At 42.7% G+C, this 18,308-nt stretch overlaps 2 protein-coding genes and 1 long non-coding RNA gene across 4 annotated transcripts in view; 1 reads left to right on the top strand and 2 right to left on the bottom strand.

The window, feature by feature from the left end:
* Positions 1-18,308, bottom strand: part of LOC122665608 (transcription factor GTE6-like) — a 43,688-nt gene that overhangs the window by 9,543 nt on the left and 15,837 nt on the right. For both annotated transcript variants that reach the window (XM_043861769.1, XM_043861766.1), the window contains exons 3-5: positions 5,548-5,688; positions 2,532-2,747; positions 434-511 (exon numbers count right to left, since the gene is read on the bottom strand). In XM_043861769.1, coding sequence (XP_043717704.1) covers positions 434-511; positions 2,532-2,747; positions 5,548-5,688 — 435 coding nt within the window. The remainder of the gene's footprint in view (positions 1-433; positions 512-2,531; positions 2,748-5,547; positions 5,689-18,308) is intronic.
* The window catches only part of LOC122665621, a 28,241-nt gene continuing 15,498 nt past the window's right edge, over positions 5,566-18,308 (top strand). Inside the window, exon 1 of the long non-coding RNA XR_006333487.1 lies at positions 5,566-5,690. This is a non-coding gene — a long non-coding RNA (uncharacterized LOC122665621). The remainder of the gene's footprint in view (positions 5,691-18,308) is intronic.
* Positions 16,567-18,308, bottom strand: part of LOC122665596 (inosine-5'-monophosphate dehydrogenase 2-like) — a 32,121-nt gene continuing 30,379 nt past the window's right edge. Inside the window, exon 6 of the mRNA XM_043861759.1 lies at positions 16,567-16,589. The gene's annotated coding sequence lies outside the window, so the exon portion shown is untranslated. The remainder of the gene's footprint in view (positions 16,590-18,308) is intronic.

Here is an 18,308-nt window from a genome sequence, read left to right as displayed (position 1 = left end):
CCTTATTTTTCTTTTACGTGAAAAGGAAACACGATATATATATATATATATATATATATGTACCATGTGTTAAACAAATACATCACAAAAACCAAAAATACACACATAAAAAAAAAAGAAGCAAACAGCCGCAGACAGACATTTTTATTTATTAGGCACTCACCGTAGCCAAAATAACAGTTCAGACGTAGACCTAGTTACTCAGGCACACCTCGGGTACACACACACACACATGAAGGAAAAAGAGCGACATAATACATACATACATATTTATGTGCATATATGAGTGCCCAGGAGCTTGCATAGTTAACCATCACCAATGATAATGTTACCTTACCGCCAAGGCAACTCCTCATGTTGCCTTGACTACCCTTGATGTTAAGGAAGAGAACATGGAGAAAAGAGCCAAAAAGAAAAGTGAGAAAAAAATTACCTCATAGTAGTCATGTAGGCCAAGACCTTCAACATCTACCGGCTCCAGAAAGGGCCCTGCCCATTTGTGCTGTGTAATCTGGTGAGAACAGTCAGAGATACAATAAGTTCTCAATAACAGAAGCATATCGCATTCTAACTTAAAATGATGGAGTTCCATCTCATGCATATAGTTACAGTCATAGTTGTCAAGGCGTCACCTAGGCGTCCAGGCCCCCTCCAACACCTTGGGTCACCCAGATGCCATGACAACTATGCTTATGGTTAAGGAGAAGATTGTTGATCATTCATGATTCAACACAAGAAGATCTCAGGTTGCAAAGCAGCAGTAGATCTCTTGGATCACAAAATACTCAAGAAGATCCTTTCATCGTACCTTCATTCTTCCTACATATCCATAATAACAGATTAACCATTAACATGACGTAGTTGAGTCAACAAATGGATCATGTTCTAGATAATGATTCTGAACATATTGGAAGTAACTTCTTTCACTTTTTTACAATTTTGGCCATGCAACCAAGTCATAATTGACTGATGAATATACCTCCCATTACCCAGCATCTGAAACATGTGGCAGCGGCAGCATAACGTATTTTTCTGGATGCTCACTCCATATTATACATATTTTATATTTTTATAGAACATGTTGGAAGGTGAGAGAGGGTGGACCTCAGCACAGCGGTAAGGCTGCTCCATTGCAACTTAGTGGTCATGGGTTCGAGTCTGGAAACAGCCCCTCCGCAAAGCGGGGGTAAGGCTGCGTACATTATAACACTCCCCAGACAACTCAATGGCGGGAGCCTCGTGCACTGGGAAAACCCTTTATGTTGGAAGGTGAGGTTTGATACACTAAAGGATCATTATATGATGTTTGGTCCCTGAATCCAGTCTCTCTCACATTTGGAACTCGGAAAAAACACTGAGTTGAGAAGTTACCATGACTTGTTTCTACCAAGATACCTTAAACATATGGTTATTCAGTAACTTCAGTCCAGGAACATCACTTGGAGTCCATGAGGGGCTACAAACAACACAGAAGGGATGCAATACCCACCACCTAAATGTTTCTCATACCAGACCTAATTGGGGTTTCTTTTTGGCCTTTCTTTGGTATCTACTGTCTGGATAGTAGGGGTGGCTAAAAATCAGGACAAATCCAGGTCCAGGTTAGACAATACCTCATGTCTATGCTTCTTTGTCCAACACGAACTTGGTCTGAAACTGGATTGTGGTCAAGGGTCTATGTCCATTTCTGACCTGGTTTTGTCTGAAATATATTTAACGTATATTTGTTCCCAAGAAGTATGTCAAGTCTAAACGAGAGTATAATTAATTCCAAAAAGAAGTAATACACAAGATCTGAACTAAAAATCCAATGGATACACAATAAATACCTTACCAACTTAAGCTAACATTAACCACACAACAAAATCAGTATATTTTATTAAATTTCACCATCCCAAATTCAGACAAACCAGGTTGAGTTTTCCAAATTGCCCAACCCAGATCAGGACCGTTTTCCATTTAGAAGACACCATCCATACCTGGACCACAATTCTGGACAAGAAAAAGAAAAGCAGGAGGGGACTTATGGAGATTATGAAAACAAAATTTTTTCTTTCTTTTTATGGGTTTGGGATGGATACAATATAATGGTTGTAGCAAATTTCACTCCTGAAGCTACTGAATACATTCAATCACCTAAACCTCAGTCAGTGTTCTATAAAGCATAATTAGATTAATGCATACAATACACATTGGGGCACACTTGACAAAATCGACATACATTTTGAGGACAACCAATTTTAGTAACGTAAGATTCTTGTCTCCATAATAGATTCTAAAATAGGATAAGCATCATATATTTCTGAACGGATGTATTTTAACAATTTTAGGAAAACACCAGATCTTTCAGAAAAGGGCAAAAAGGGAAAAATAAAAGTACACATATTTTGAACTCCACAAAGCAGTACAACAAAGGCTTTTCTTTTTATTTATTGATTGATTAAGGAATAACGTAGCATTAAAAAGATGACCCCTAAAAAAAAAGAATATGGAACATAATTATACGAACAAATGCAAGGTCTGTCAATTGCCTGGCGCAATATCGTAGAGAATTGGCGCATAAGCTCTTGCATCCTTTTTGCACTAGCCGCCTCTCTCCGTGCTGCATCTTGTTGCTGCCTCTTGATGCTAGGAATTAGTTTCTCCTTGTCCCTATCCTTCGCAATTGAGCCACATTTAGAACTGTTTGGTTGCTTTTTATTTGAGGACGAATAAAACTGTTCCACCTCATTCACTTTCTGCTCAAGCTGCAAATTAAGAAAATCAAAAAATATTATATAATCCATTTGGGAGTGTTCAGAAAGGGGAAAAGAATAAAGGCAAAAAAAGGGTGGATAGCTTTAAAAAAGGAAACAAATTAGGAAAAAAAATGCAATTAGAGTTGTAATTCCACCAATGAAAAAAAAAACTGCATCATTTTGATTGATTAATCAGTAATCTTCAACTAATCAAGTGTGGAGACCTTGGCAACAGATGTCTCCAAATAATCAATAAATTCAAAGTGTTTAAGAAGCTTTGGTACTGAAAAGAACATACATTGGATAGAGATGGCATTTCCAAAGCATGATAATAGCAATGGTTGGATAGGTATCAAGTTAATGACCATTAAAGAGCTGGACTATAAAAAAGGAATCAAATGAAAGTCTCCCCCCAAAAGATTCAATCAGAATAGTTTATAAGTTTCAAAGGACAGTTCGTTCGTTGACCTACCATGGACGAGGTTATTTTTTCAATTAGTCATGATTGTAGAAGACAGAGATGCTCACCCCTCGTGGGTTTGCTCGGCTGGTTTAGGAGTCTCAAGAAGGACTTGCTCATGCACCTAGACAATATCACCCTCACATACCTAATAATGATAATGATCAAAAAGACCTTTCACCAAATGCTAAAGGAGGTACTGCTCACCTTCCCTGACCACGGTGGTCCCGCTAAAATGGCGATATTTTGAAAACACCCCCCAAATGGCTTCTGGAACCTCACCTGGCCTTGGAAAACCAAAAAAAAAAACCCTTTCTGACCCTGCGGCAGTATGGAAGCTGCAGAACCGCTGACCGCGGCATCGCACTTGTACAACATACGATTTGCCCAGTGCCGCGGATACGGACACCGTACTGCCACGGCGCTGCAAATCTGATTTCTTCTCAGATATTCTCTTCTTCCCTACCGGCCCTCCACCAATTAAAAGATTACGTAATACTTTCCCAAATAAAATAAACATCCTAAAATCCTACTAGACCCAAGACTCAAATTAGACCCGGTCCATCTCCATCTGGATACCCAACTGGGTTTGGGTCGATCCAAGGTAATGTAATACACCTGCATCACTAGAGCAATGGGCCTGAGGAGAAGGATCTTACGCCAAACCCAGGAAGCATCAGTGGAAGGAGAGACCGTCCATAGCAAATCATTACAAAGAGGACCCGAGTAAATCCAGTTGACCCATATGCTGTCTTTCTTGGTCACAATTTTCCAGATCAGTTAAAAAATGCCCACTATATTAGCCTTTTTGATCCTTCTCAAACCAAGGCCTTCTTCATCCTTAGGGAGGCAAGTAGCAGCCCATCTAATAGGATGGAGAAATCTGGAGGTTTCTGCCCCTTCTCAAAGGAAGGCACACATTAGAGATTTCATTGCCTTAATGGCAGACTGAGGCAGCCCAAAGACACCACACCAATAATTATAGAATGATTGCAAAACTAATCGGATCAGCTCAAGCCACCATGCATAAGAGAGGAGTTTACCCTTCCAAGTTGGAGCATTTTACAGAATAGATCAAGCATAAGAGTACAATGGTGGGCAGTCAACCTAGCAGGAATCAAAGGAAACCCCAAGTATTTGACCGGGAGGCGGCCAAGAGAGAAACCTGTCATCCCAAGGAAACTAGCTTTATCAGCTTCAAAGAGCCCGTCTAGGAATAAGTGAGATTTAAGGAGGTTGATGCGGAGGCCAGACAAACTCTCAAAATGGTGCGAGGACATGATGGTCAAAAAGATGACCTTTGTAGTTCTTTTTTTTTATTTTGGTGTACTTTTATCTGGGGCCTGATTATTATCTTATCTTGTCGTAATTGTGTTATTATGTAGTAGTTATATGGGCAGTTATTTTAGCAAATAACTGTTTAGAGATTTAATAAGTAGGTATATGTGCAGTTACTTTAGGAAATAACTGTTTTTTTGTTGTGTAAGTTATGAGGTCCTTGTACACATTAATGGAAGACAATGAATGTATTTGGAACTTGTGATATTACTCTCTTTTTCTATAGCATGATTGACTGCAATTCTTGGAGTGAATCCAAGATAGTGTGAAGCCAAGATACAAATCTATCTTCTTCTTTCTTCTCTTTCTTCTTCTTCTTCTTCTTCTTCTATCCACTCCTCTCTTTCAAACTCTATCTCTATAGCAAACAATCCATGTTTGATCCCCTCCCCCTCAAATCCATTGTTGTTTGTACTATCATATTTCTACCAACCTCTATTTTCATTTCTCAATTCTCAAGAGCCTTCCATTTGTTCTTTCAACTACAGCAGCTTAAACCCCAATAAATCATACCTGTTTGGCGAGAATAGGACTCTGATTATGATGAAAGATGTGGTATAAAAAATTCCCTTGACCCTCCTCCTTAGCCAAATCTCCAAGTAACCTAATTTTCCCTTCTTGCCTATAGACTTGATTATTGCTAAAGTTTTTACCAGTTCTTGTATAAGTCCCAAATTTTCCAACATTTGTCTCAACTTCAGCCCCCAAATACCTAGATAGATAGAATTACATGAAGTTATCTTACAACTTAGAAATTAAAATTAAGAATTTTGCTACAATATGAATACAACTAAGAGTAATTCAGTATGACCAAAGCAAAAATGATTAATTTGGTTTTAGGAATAGTAGAATAGGTAGAATAGGAGTAATATATAACATTATTTAATCAACTATATGAACTTCTGACACAGGTTTTGCAATTTTACGACTGGATATAATGGTAGGTCAAAATCAAAACTTGGGGGGTGGGAAAGGCACTGTTTGATTTCTACTTCTCAATCAAGAGCTCACCTCATCAACCTTTGCAAGTGTTTTATCGACACATTGCCTTAACCTCTCCACTGCTGGAGCATCGCATTCAGCCGCCCTAATATCCATTAGATGGCCATCCATTTGAGCTCTTTCTTGAATCAATTCGTCAATGGGTTCCATCTGTTACAGGGAGAAATGACAACACCCTCAATAAGAAGTTACATAATTTTATCTAATTATTATTTCAAGCTATAGATCACATACTAGAATTCCTGCAAATCATGACATGCATGACCAAAAATGAAGAAAAAGTAGCAAGACGGATGAAACAACAAAAAAAATGAAACAAGATATCGATAATTAATGACATACAGCGGTCATAGAAAGAGAAATCCATATGAGAGTTCTGCTGACTGACAGGAACCATTAGGAAGATCAAAGAAGATATAATGATTGTATATAGATCACCAGGCCGTGAAGATGCATATGTAGACCCACTGTAAATGCTTGGTGGAGCGGGCATTTATGGGCGGGGCCCGTTATGAGAAGATGCTCTCACAAAAGGTGATCCAGCATGTGACTAACCCTTATACTCCAGGGGAATGAAGAAGAGCTATATGGGCCACACCCACCATACTACCATACACGGAACTGGAGCTTTTGGGGGGCAAGGATGGTGCACGCCACTGTCCATACTCACTATATCCACTATTCTCTTGACAACCTCTAAAAGTGTCAAACAAGCTTGTAACGTAGATATCCATGCTATCCACCTCATTAGGTCTGAACTAATGGCACAGACCTCTCAAGTAGCCTCTATGGGGAGAATGTGCACCGTGGTTGGCATTATGCATGGAATGATTGAACTGACTCTCTCCTATAAATCGGATGGGATCATAGTCATCGGTCTACTCATGTTGTGCCATTTCTGTCCCCCTACCTCCTGATTGTCACCCAAAGTTACAAATGGATCACCCCCATCATCATCCTCACCACCCCACCACCAGTACCATCATAACTGTTATCGTGGACTTGGTATTAGCGCAAAGAGCTAATACCGAAAACACAATAAGGAAGGGGATTCTAGTCTATTTAGTTATTAGGTTATGTCTTTTATTTTATTAGTGTGTTTACTGTTTTACCCTTTTAGTATTTTACATAATGAAGGTTTAGAGGAGAGGATCATATGTCGTGAAACTCTCTCTAATTTCTGCAGATTCTCTTCTCTCTTCTCTCTCAGTTTCTCTTCTTCTTCTTCTTCTTCTTCTTCTTCTTCCTTTTTCTTCATTAGTTTACATGGAATCAGAGCTGTAAGGACTGCTATAATTTTCGTGGCTCACTACTTCCCTTCTCTACAGCATTCGATTGAAGTTTTGAGTATTGGTTGAAGACATGAAGCCCTTGCGGTTTCTTCTATCCTTTGTTTGAAGGGGTGCAGCACCCTATGCTGTTTTTTGGATTTGTTTAGAGACTAGTTCGTGGTATGAATTAAGAACTAGGTCTCTCTTTTTGTTTGAGGAATATTTGAAGGTGACTTTCATGAAGTGAAGATTCTGTCAGGGTTTTGGTTGAGGAGATCGATTGCTGCCTCCACTGTTTTTATCGGATTTTATCAGGGTTTTTATCTGAGGGACTCGATTGTTGTCTTTGTTGCTTCTATCGACTTCTATCAAGGTTCGTCAATCTCTATTGATTTCTGTCCCTGTTTTCAGCATTCTTTATTGTACTTCATCTTCACTTCATTAAGCATATCATGGGTGATGAATTGAAATCTGTTGAGAGTTCAAAGTCAGTAACAACTGAAATTTTTTCTTCCTCTTCCAATCATATTACCGAGAAGAAGTTGGAAGGGGTTACCAATTTTTTGCAATGGAAGAAAATTGTTCGGCTAGTGTTAACTGGCTGTGATCAGCACAAACACCTGTTCGATGCTAAACCTGAGAATGACTCTTCATGGGAAACAGTTGATGCTCGAATTTTGGGACAGTTGCTGAATTCTATGGATCATCAAACTGTAGACTTGGTGACAAACATTGATATAGTGAAGGAGTTGTGGGAGTATCTTGTATTCTGGACAAAACAACCTTTCCCGCATTTATGACTTGTTTCAGGAGTTCTACAGAGCTGATAGGAAGGGTCGTTCTTTGACCCAGTACTTTGCTGATTTTAAGAGAATGTATGAAGAGCTTAATTCTTTACTTCCTATCACTGCCAATGTGGAACAGATGCAGAATCAGCGGGAACAACTTGCTGTTATGGGATTTTTGGGAGGCCTTGGGAAGGAATTTGACTCTGTTCGCTCCCAAATTCTTGGTGGTGACAAGGTTGCCACTTTATCTGAAACTTTTTCCAGGGTTCTTCGCGTTTCTCGGGAGAACACTGCTGATGGTGATACTTCAGCCCTGGCTTCTTTTCCATCCAACTGTATGCCCAATGGTGGGGCTGGTAGTGGTGGTAATGTTAGTTCTAGTGGTGGTGGTGGTGGTGGTCGTGGTGGTGGGGCTGGTTCTTCTAGTAAGGCACCTACCTTGGGTACTCAGGGTACCTCTGATGTTTCTGGTGGTTCAGTGTGCACTTGTCATCATTGTGGTCGTCCAGGACATATCCAATGCTTCTGTTGGAAACTTCATGGCAAACCAACTCAGCAACAGTTTGCCAATTCTGCTACAGCTGATGCTCCTGTTTCTCCACAGCCTGAGGGTAAGACTGTGAAGATGTCTGATGATGAATATGCCCGTTATACACAGTTTCAGATTTCTCAACCAGCCCAGCCTCCAACTGCGACCTTTGTTCAGACAGGTAATGCCACTGCATGCATTTCGACTGTCTCTTCCCGTCCCTGGATCATTGATTCAGGGGCCTCCGAGCACATGACTGGCGTTTCAGGTATACTTTCTTCTTTTCAAGAATCCTCTTGAGTGTCACTTTAGCTAATGGTTCCTTGGCTAAGGTGACTATGTATGTCTTGTCCATATTACACCCTTCCCTTTCTTTATCTTCTGTTCTTTATGTTCCTGATTTTCCTTTTAATCTTTTCTCTGTTAGTCGGTTTATTTAAACCCACAACTGTTCTATAACCTTTTCTTCTGACTCTTGTGTATTTCAGGATCTTTCGTCGAAGAGGATGGTTGGTAGAGGTCGTGCATCAGGGGGACTTTACATACTTGAGGACACTTCATCTATGGCGTGTACCGGTGTGGCGTCACCCCACCAGATTCATTGTCGTTTGGGTCATCCTTTGTTAGAGAGTTTGAAGCTTCTTGATGGTCGTTTTCAGTCAATTTCTAGTTTTAATTGTGAGCCGTGTTAGTTTGGGAAACTCCACCGTGCGAGTTATCGTCCAAGAGTCAATAAACGGTCTGACCAACCACTATCTTTAGTTCATTCAGATGTTTGGGGTCCATGTTCTGTTGTTTCTACTTTGGGGTTTCGTTACTTTGTCACTTTTGTTGATGATTATTTCAGGGTTACCTGGATCTATTTAATGAAAAATCGTTCTGAGTTATTTTCTATATTCTGTCCATTTGTGACTGAAGTGAATAATCAGTTTTCACACTCTTTGCGTGTTCTTCGTAGTGATAATGCTAAAGAATATTTTTCTGCTCCTTTTACTGAATTTATGACTCAGCGTGATATTATTCATCAGTCCTCTCGTGCCTACACCCCCCAACAAAATGGTGTGGCTGAGAGGAAAAATAGACATTTGATGGAGGTTACTCGTTGTCTCTTGTTTGAGATGCAAGTGGCTAAATCCTTTTGGGCAAATGCTGTTTTAACCTCGTGTTATCTTACTAATTGTATGCCTTCTTCGGTTTTACGGGGTGTTATTCCTTTTTCTTTGTTGTTTCCTTCTGTGCCACTGTTTGTTTTGCCACCACGTGTGTTTGGTAGTGTTTGATTTATTCGTGATCATCGTCCGGGTGTTTCCAAGTTGGATCCCAGAGCTCTGAAGTGCATGTTTGTTGCTTATTCTCGCACTCAAAAGGGTTATCGTTGTTATTCTTTTGACTTGCGAAAATATTTTGTTACAGCTGATGTATCTTTCTTTGAGTCTACACCGTTTGTTCATTCTTCTAGTACTGTGTCTGACTTGGATGTTGATATTCCTCTTCGTTGTTCGGTTCTTGTTCACCATGCTCCGCAGTCGCCTCATTACGGCACCTCAACCTAGTGTGTTTCAACGTCACCAATGGAAAGTATGTGCTTGGACCCCTGCTACATCGACTTCTACACCGTCTCCTACTTTGCCGCCAGATCTTGTGATAGGTACTGATCCTCCACCTTTGGAACCTTCTTCTGACCTTGATATTCCTATTGCTCGTCATAAAGGGGTTAGGGCCTGTACCCAACACCCCATTTCTAACTTTGTTTCCTATGATGGATTGTCTTCCGCTTTTCATTCTTGTTTACATACTGTTGAGAACCATCCTGTTCCTAAGTCTGTCGCAGAGGCATTGTCTAGTCCTGGTTGGAGGGCTGCTATGGGTGAGGAATTATCGGCTTTGGAAGAAAATCAGACTTGGGATCTTGTTCCCTTACCTTCGGGTAAGACTGCTATTGGTTGTCGCTGGGTGTATGTGGTGAAGGTGAACCCTGATGGGTCCTTGGCTCGCTTGAAAGCCCGTTTGATTGCCAAGGGTTATGCGCAAGTATATGATGTGGATTACTTGGATACATTTTCTCCTGTGGCCAAGCTTACGTCTGTTCGTATTCTGATATCTCTGGCTGCTACTTATCATTGGCCCTTATCTCAGCTTGATGTCAGAATGCATTCTTGCATGGTGATTTACATGAAGAAGTTTATATGGAGCAACCTCCTGGGTTTGTTGCTTAGGGGGAGTCTGACTTGGTGTGTAAATTGAAGAAATCTCTCTATGGACTGAAACAGTCTCCTAGAGCTTGGTTGGGCAAGTTTACTGAAGTTGTGTTAGAGTATTGACTGACACGATGCGATAGTGATCATTCTGTATTTTTCCGCTGTTCTGGAGGTGGAAAATTGTTTCTTGTGGTCTATGTTGATGAAATAGTCATCACAGGAGATGATGTTTTTGGAATTGATGGTTTGAAGGCACACTTGCAACAGAAGTTTCAGACCAAGGACTTGGGTAAGCTGAAATATTTTTTGGGTGTGGAAGTTGCTCAATCAAAGAAAGGGATCTCGCTCTCACAGCGGAAATATGTTCTTGATCTTCTGTCAGAAACAGGAATGCTAGGCTCTAAACCTCTAGATACTCCTATGGATCCTAATTTAAAACTTGTTGCAGAGGATGGTGAAATTTTAGGTGATCCAGAAAAGTATCGGAGACTTGTTGGGAAATTAAACTATCTCACAGTGACTAGGCCTGATATAGCTTTTCCGGTTAGTGTGGTGAGTCAGTTTTTGTCTGCTCCTCGGACATCTCATTGGGAGGCTGTTATCCATATTTTACGCTATCTCAAACAGGCTCCTGGACGTGGTCTTCTCTACAGTGATCATGGTCATGGGCGGATAGCAGGTTTTTCAGATGTTGACTGGGAAGGATCTCCAATTGATAGACGATCTACTACAGGTTACTGTGTATTTGTTGGTGGAAATTTGGTGTCCTAGAAGAGTAAGAAACAGACAGTTGTTGCCCGCTCCAGTGCAGAGTCAGAGTACAGGGCTATAGCACATGTTACCTGTGAGTTGATGTGGGTAAAGCAATTAATGACTGAACTTGGCTTTGTTGATAGTGATCCAATGAAACTGTGGTGTGACAATCAAGCTACTGTCCATATTGCTTCAAATCCGGTGTTTCATGAGAGGACGAAACACATTGAGGTTGACTGTCATTTCATTCGAGAGAAGTTACAACAAGGTTTAATTTCTCCTGGCCATGTCCGTACAGGAGAACAACTTGCAGACGTGTTCACAAAATCTTTGGGGAGTGCAAGAGTGAATTATATTTGTAACAAGCTGGGCATGATTGACATCTATGCTCCAGCTTGAGGGGGAGTGTTATCGTGGACTTGGTATTAGCGCAGAGAGCTAATACCGAGAACACAATGAGGAAGGGTATTCTAGTCTATTTAGTTATTAGGTTCTGTCTTTTATTTATTAGTGTGTTTACTGTTTTACCCTTTTAGTATTTTACATAATGAAGGTTTAGAGGAGAGGATCGTATGTCGTGAAACTCTCTCTAATTTCTGCAGATTCTCTTCTCTCTTCTCTCTCGGTTTCTCTTCTTCTTCTTCCTTTTTCTTCATTAGTTTACAATAACCAATTGGGGACTGTGTGCGAGTGGCAGTGGAATGCGATCAGTCGACATCTTCTTCCTCATCTCCCAAGCCAAGAAGGGATTCAAAGGTTGTGGTGTCTGTGATTGAACGTTGTCCTCACATGGCATGAACGTATCGACATCAGCACCCATATGCTCTGCAAACTCGGAGTTGGTCTAGAAAAACCAGTTCCTCCCCTAAACTCTCTAGCTTTCTTTTTCTCTTGCCAGTAACTCTGTTCACTGCCTCAGCACATTGTATCTCTCGCCTCTACTACTATCACATCACTAGGCATGTCGTCACTACTATATTCCTTCGGTGGTGCAATTTGTTTCTGGGAAACCTGCAAAACAAAAAAAAAAACAAAAAAACAAAAAACAAAACACAACTTTTGGAACCCAAGTGATTTCAGATTTTGGTTCAATATTTCCCATGCTTACCTCAAGCTATGGGCAGCATCACATCTTTTTCCTATGCTTGGCATGCTGGTTTGATGGCCTGCGAAGCCTCTCTGTGTCTTAGGCCGAATCCCAAGTAAGAATCCTATTTTATATGTATATATGTTGTATTTTTAATTAATTAGTGTATTAGGGGCATAATAGTAATTTTCACCTAGTGGGACCCCGCACCAGAGCTACCTGTGTCGGGTCTGCTGGCTGGACAGGCTGCAGGACCTCCCCCTTAATTAAACTCAATGTAAGTATAATTTAAAATATATTTATATAACGTTTTGTACAACCAAATAGAGTTAGAAGGGTATTTTAGTAAAATTGCCTCTGTGGGGCCCACATCCCCAGTGGGGAATCAGGATTTTGGTTATAAACAGCTTTGGAAATCAGTTTTAGAAATAATTTATGCCCAAATGACCAAACAGCCCCTTAGTGCTTAAGTTTCTATAAATATAACCCTCTTTACACTATTCATTATTCACCGACAAAGAGAAGAGGAACCGGAATCGTTCCAGCCTTGGGGAATAAGAAAGAAAGAAGAAAAAGAGAAGAAGAAGAAGGGAAATGAGAAGCATACCTTGGAAATTCATCCTAGACTTGAGTTCGAAGCTTAGAGACCTCCATTAGAGACCTTGGAGCATAAAGGCAAGGCTGCCATCGTCCCTTCTTGTTGCTGATTTCAGGTAAGCTCTGAGAATCCCTGCTGTTTCCATCTCCTCCTCTTCTATATTTGATCTAATTTCAGCCTAGACTATGCCTAAATAGATTTCTGCCATTAAAGCTTTTAATCCAAGCTTAAACAGTGGAAGTTCCACCTAATTTCTTACTGTTTAGTGCTGTTTAGGTTCAGCTATGCCTGAATCTTCATGGATGTACCTCTAATCAGCCCAATTGCTGTTTCTAATGGCAAACCATAAACCCTAAGTCAACTAATTTAGGTTTAAATTATGAAATCCCTAAATTAGGAAGCCAAATATGAAATTGGAGCCCCAAATAGACTGATCCACCTTGAATTGGTGCTAAATCATCAAATTAGGGCCTTGCATGCAAGGATCCATCCAATTGGAGCAAAAACCCCAAATTCGGACACTAACCCGGATGCTGTTGCAGGCCAAGGGGCGGTCGACCGGCTCACTGGAAGTCTGCATCCGGCTGGCTCTTTTTGTGTGATTGTTGGACTGATTCCTTAAGGTTTGACCTAGACTATTACCCTCACTGATATATGATGTTTTGATGTTTATTTAGGACTGTTTTACTCCATTTTTTGTGAGGATTACTTGGCCTTTGGGGTTTCTAACTGACTAGGTTTATCGACTATCTCAGGTAAGGCGATTCGACCTTAATTTCCTGCATGTTTATCATATTAATTTCAACTTTATGCTGAATGCCATGCTCATGCATCATTACCTCTATACCTGGAGCATGTAGTTTTCTAGCTTTTATTTAATGCATTAGACTGCATGTAAAATAGGTTGCACAAAGACATACTGCATTGCATTTGCATTGATTATTTATATGATGTGAATTTATGATGATGGAATTCGGTAATTTATAACTTAGATCATGCTTGCCTCATCATGTTTAGACTGCACTGGGCTAGGTTGATATTCATTACCCGATCTGCGCCCCTTACCAACAGGGGGAAAGGTGTTGGACAACCCGTGGCGAGACGATGTGTTAGTTCCGAGATGCCATCTTCGTCCCATGTTAGCGGGTCCCTAATTCCGCTGTGGGAATAAACAGTGGGTTGGTCATTTGGGGGTCTGTCGGGGTCCGATGTGTTAGTTCCGGAACTGGCGGGTCCTCACCGTTGTAGAATGGTTTCGCTCGGGTGACCGAAGGATTAGTTCCGGACCCGAGGTTAGCATCTACCACTAATAGTAGTAGTTATACCCCATGAGACTTAGTATCTGTGCTAGGAACATGTTAGTTTAGCACATGCATCATGGATTTATTGTGTTTGTATCTTTGGTACCCCCTTACTAGGGCTCGGTTGAGAGCTCACCCTATGGATATCCTTATTTTTCAGGTGATTTAGTTACTTCTAATGTTGGATTTGCGGCGCTGGAGTTGAAGTGCACGATACTTCATGCGCATGTGATGATTGCGCAACCTCCTGATCTTGGCCTGATAGTCCAGGCTACCTCCCCACTCTTTTATGCTTTATAAATGCTTTATATAGTTATAGTATAGTTTCTTATATACTTTTACTCTGTGGTATCTTTGAGAACTGTATAGTTGTATTACAAGCCTTATCCACTTAGACTTCTCTTACTAATGATGTTATCTCTATTAATTAAATTGTTTCCGCTGCCTCTGATTACTGTATCTGTGAGCAATGATTGTGAATAGGGTACTGCACTTGTGATCCTTGAGGATTGGTTGGATATCAGAGACATCCCGCCACACTTGGCCCTTAATAACCGGGTCGGGGTGTGACATTTAAGTGGTATCAGAGCCTTTGTGCTCTACTCCTATTTACAATCAAGTTCACAGTACAGCAGCTCTTAGACTCATTGATCTGAAGGTGAGTCTACTTAGGATAAATAATAGCTTCAACAAAAAAAAAATTTGATTGTACAACACAAGAGATATTAAATAGAAAATTAAAAACTTCATAAATAAGCTGAGTCTTTACTACAATGGTTACAACTTTTTACAGACCTTAAGTACAAGGTTCAACAAAGAACAACTGAGGAAAATAAAGTAAAAGCTAGACTAGGATGCATAAGTCATCACTGCCGTGTGGTGTGGTGGTGGTGGTGGTGGGCCCATAACCCACAGGTCCCAGGATCTCCACTAACCCAACTCTGTCTCCACTGCCTGAATACGGCTACTAACTTGAGTGAAGTCCCTCCTCATGCCAGCAGACCCTGTCTCATGGATCTCTCTAAGCCCTCAAACCAGCTAAAGAGCTGTCCCCAGGGAGTACCATCTGCAGGAACAGCCGCAATAGACGAGGAAGAAGCACCCACATGACCATGTGAAGGGTGTCGAGGAGGAGGAAGTGGATCTCCGCGTGCCTCTGTATGTCCTCTCTCTGTAGCATCCTCAACATCAGTAGTCTGTACCATGTCGGTGCAGTCAGGATGACCAAGCTCTGGAGAAAAAGGTGGAAGTTCTATACCCATCTTCACTCGGGTAATCCGATTGATATTCAGAGACTTCATCCCCGAAGCCTCCTCATTCAATAGAGTTATACCAAATCTGGGAAATACCTTGGTGAGTAGCCTCCCCAGTAACAGATTTCCACGCCCAGGGTTATCATGCAGGTGTGCCATGGTACGCATGATGGCATCAAGAAGGCAGATCTGGTATCCTGTATAGAGACAGTATGTGGCAAGGATCTGTATTGTGGACAACTCAGTCCGGTAAGCACTCTTCTGGACTACATTGTGTCCACAAATCCTAGATAAGACACGGGCTGATGGAAGCAAGTCCAACTCAGATTTCATCCTCTCATAGAACATGCCATTGGTGAGGACTGAATTCCTGTTCTTCATCAGCCAGGAACTCAGATGCATCAACACTTGGAGGGCAGTACCTCCACTCCCCTTCATAAGATATCTTCTGAATATTAGCTAATTGGGCTGTGCTGAAAGAGATGGGCATGTCATTCACATAAGTGTTGATGATGAACTCTTTTCCTTCATACCGGTAAGATTGATTGCTCAAAAGAATCGCACCAAGCGAGGGTAGCAATGTCTCTTCGGTTGTAGCATGGATAGCCACCCTAGTTTCTCAAATCTTTCCTGGACCTTGAATAGGATTTGGCTCAGCCAAGACTACATTCCTTTCTTCTTCCACTTTCAGGAAGATCCTCGGGTTGATTTTAGCTGAAACCGTAGCTACACCTCTACCTCTCCCTCCACGGCCTTGGGCTGCAGTCATTTATGGTAAATGCTGCAAATTTAAGAAAAAAATTATTTAGGCAAAGACTAGGACAGCATCAAAACTTAAAGTAAGATTGTTAAACCTACAAGGTACTAAGGTAGGAAGCCTATGGAGTAAATCAACAAGGAACAAGTTGTTGAGCAGTAGGAGATGAGTTAACTTTGGTTGTTCCCGGAATGCCCCCTCCTTCTCCGGCAGCTCCCACCGCTGCCTGCTCCCCTGCTTCCTGCCCCCCTGCTCCCCTCTCTGACCCTCCCTCCCACTCTCCTCCCAACTCCCCCCCATCCACCCCAGCTCCCGACCATCCTACCTCTGTCGCTAAACCTTGGACTTCCTTCTTCTTCGGTAGCACCTCTGCAACCCCTGCCGGACATCTTCTCCATTTTGTCCCACCCACCTCCCTTGAAGATTCCAAAGTTGGCTTCTGCCCCAATGGTTTACTCGACGAAGAAATCTCCAAATGGCAATGCTGCCTTGTGGGGCATTTCTTGGGTAGCCGTCCTCCTTACCATATCGTCAAGTCCTCTCTTCTCAAACAATGGCGAGCTGCTGGCGCTGTTTACATCTACTTGTTATCTAGTGGGATTTTCATCTTCAGATTCTCCGACGAAGCTGACCAAGCCCGAGCTCTTGAAGGTGGCCCCTGGCAGATTGGAAGGAAGCAGATCTTTCTCAGGCAATGGGATCATCGTTCCACCCTCACTAGGATTAACCTCAAGTCCATTCCCATTTGGATCAACCTTCCTGGCCTCCCCTTCCATTACTGGTGCCCCTCTGGTCTCAGCATCGTCGGATCGACCGTCGGCAATCCCCTCTTCTCCGATGAGCGCACAAAAAAAATGGACCGCCTCTCCTTTGCTCGCATCTGTGTTGAGCTTAGTGCTAAGGACTCCCCTCCTGATTACGTCACAATCCAGGAAGAAGATGGTCACTCCTTCTCCCAGCGAGTCCTCTATGAAGGTCTGCCCCACCGCTGCTCTGTCTGCAAACTCTTTGGTCACACTCAAGAGTCAGCGCCGGACTTCAACATCGCCAAGGATCTCTCGCTTCTTCCCAATCTGCTCCCGGTGACGCCGGTCGAGGCTGAGACCCCAGCTGGAGAACTCCTTCCTGCTTCATCTTTGGCCACGGGTGCTTTGCCTGCTGAGGCTTCGCTTGCCTTGCCTGCTGCTGATTCCGTCGTCCCTGAGATCCCCCTGTTTGGTTCTTCTCAGGTGGTTGCTACTCCTGGAGATAACTCGACTGGCTCTATCACGGTTGTGGCAGTGGAGCAATCAACGATGACCTCCATGGCGCCTGAGGCAGGCGACCCCAAAACCCCCCTTCGCGGCCGGAAAAAACAAAGGAATCGTCGTCGGAGAAGTCACCGGGAACCTGCAGAGATCTCCTCTCTTGGCGAGCTCCCCGAGGCCCACCTACCACGCTGCTCTCCTGACGCAGCCCACAACCGATTCGCTGCCCTCATGAGTCTCGATCCTGAAGACGATTGTGCTGTCACTGTCTCTTCGGCTTCCAAGGAGTCCAGGCTGACTCTCAACGAAGGTCTGCAACATCTCTCTGCGAAACCCCCTGCATCTCACCTTTTGGCCCTGCCTCGCTCCCCTTCCCCTTCTACTACCTTAAACATCAGCCCCCCCACTACTACGCTACAAGACCCCCCTTTTTTTAGCTTTCACCCACCACCACCGAGGTCCTCTGTTCCCCATATAACCCCGTTGACCACTCCTCGTGGGCCCCCCCTTATCCCTTCTCAATTAAACCTCCCCCTCCTTATCCCTTCTCACTTAAACCTGGCCCCCGTCGACCCGACCCGCATACCCTCCCCCCTACCCACTTAACCACCCTTTCCACACTTATACCAATACGGCTGAACCCAACCGAACCAGTCCCAGCTCACCCTTCCGGTTCAATTGGGCCCACATCGCCTTGTGTCATCCCCCCCTCCTCCCCTTCCCTAGTTTGCTTTCCCCCTTTGAAAGACTACCGTCTCCGGCCTCACAGTGTCCCACTGAGGTCCAGGGTTAATTCCTCCACTGGTTGGCTGCCCCCTCCCCCCCCCCCTCTCTCATGATCCCTTGGATTATTTGGAATGTCCGTGGGCTCAATGCTCCGGCCAAACAAGCTGAAATCCGTGCCCATCTTAAGTCCACCAAATCCTCCCTCTTCTGCCTCCTTGAAACCAAAGTGCTCAAGCAAAATTCTTCCCGCATCGCCCACTCC

This window comes from Telopea speciosissima, chromosome 1, assembly GCF_018873765.1.
Source record: "Telopea speciosissima isolate NSW1024214 ecotype Mountain lineage chromosome 1, Tspe_v1, whole genome shotgun sequence".
Classification (NCBI taxonomy): Eukaryota; Viridiplantae; Streptophyta; class Magnoliopsida; order Proteales; family Proteaceae; genus Telopea; species Telopea speciosissima.
This window is presented reverse-complemented; position numbering and strand designations above follow the sequence as displayed.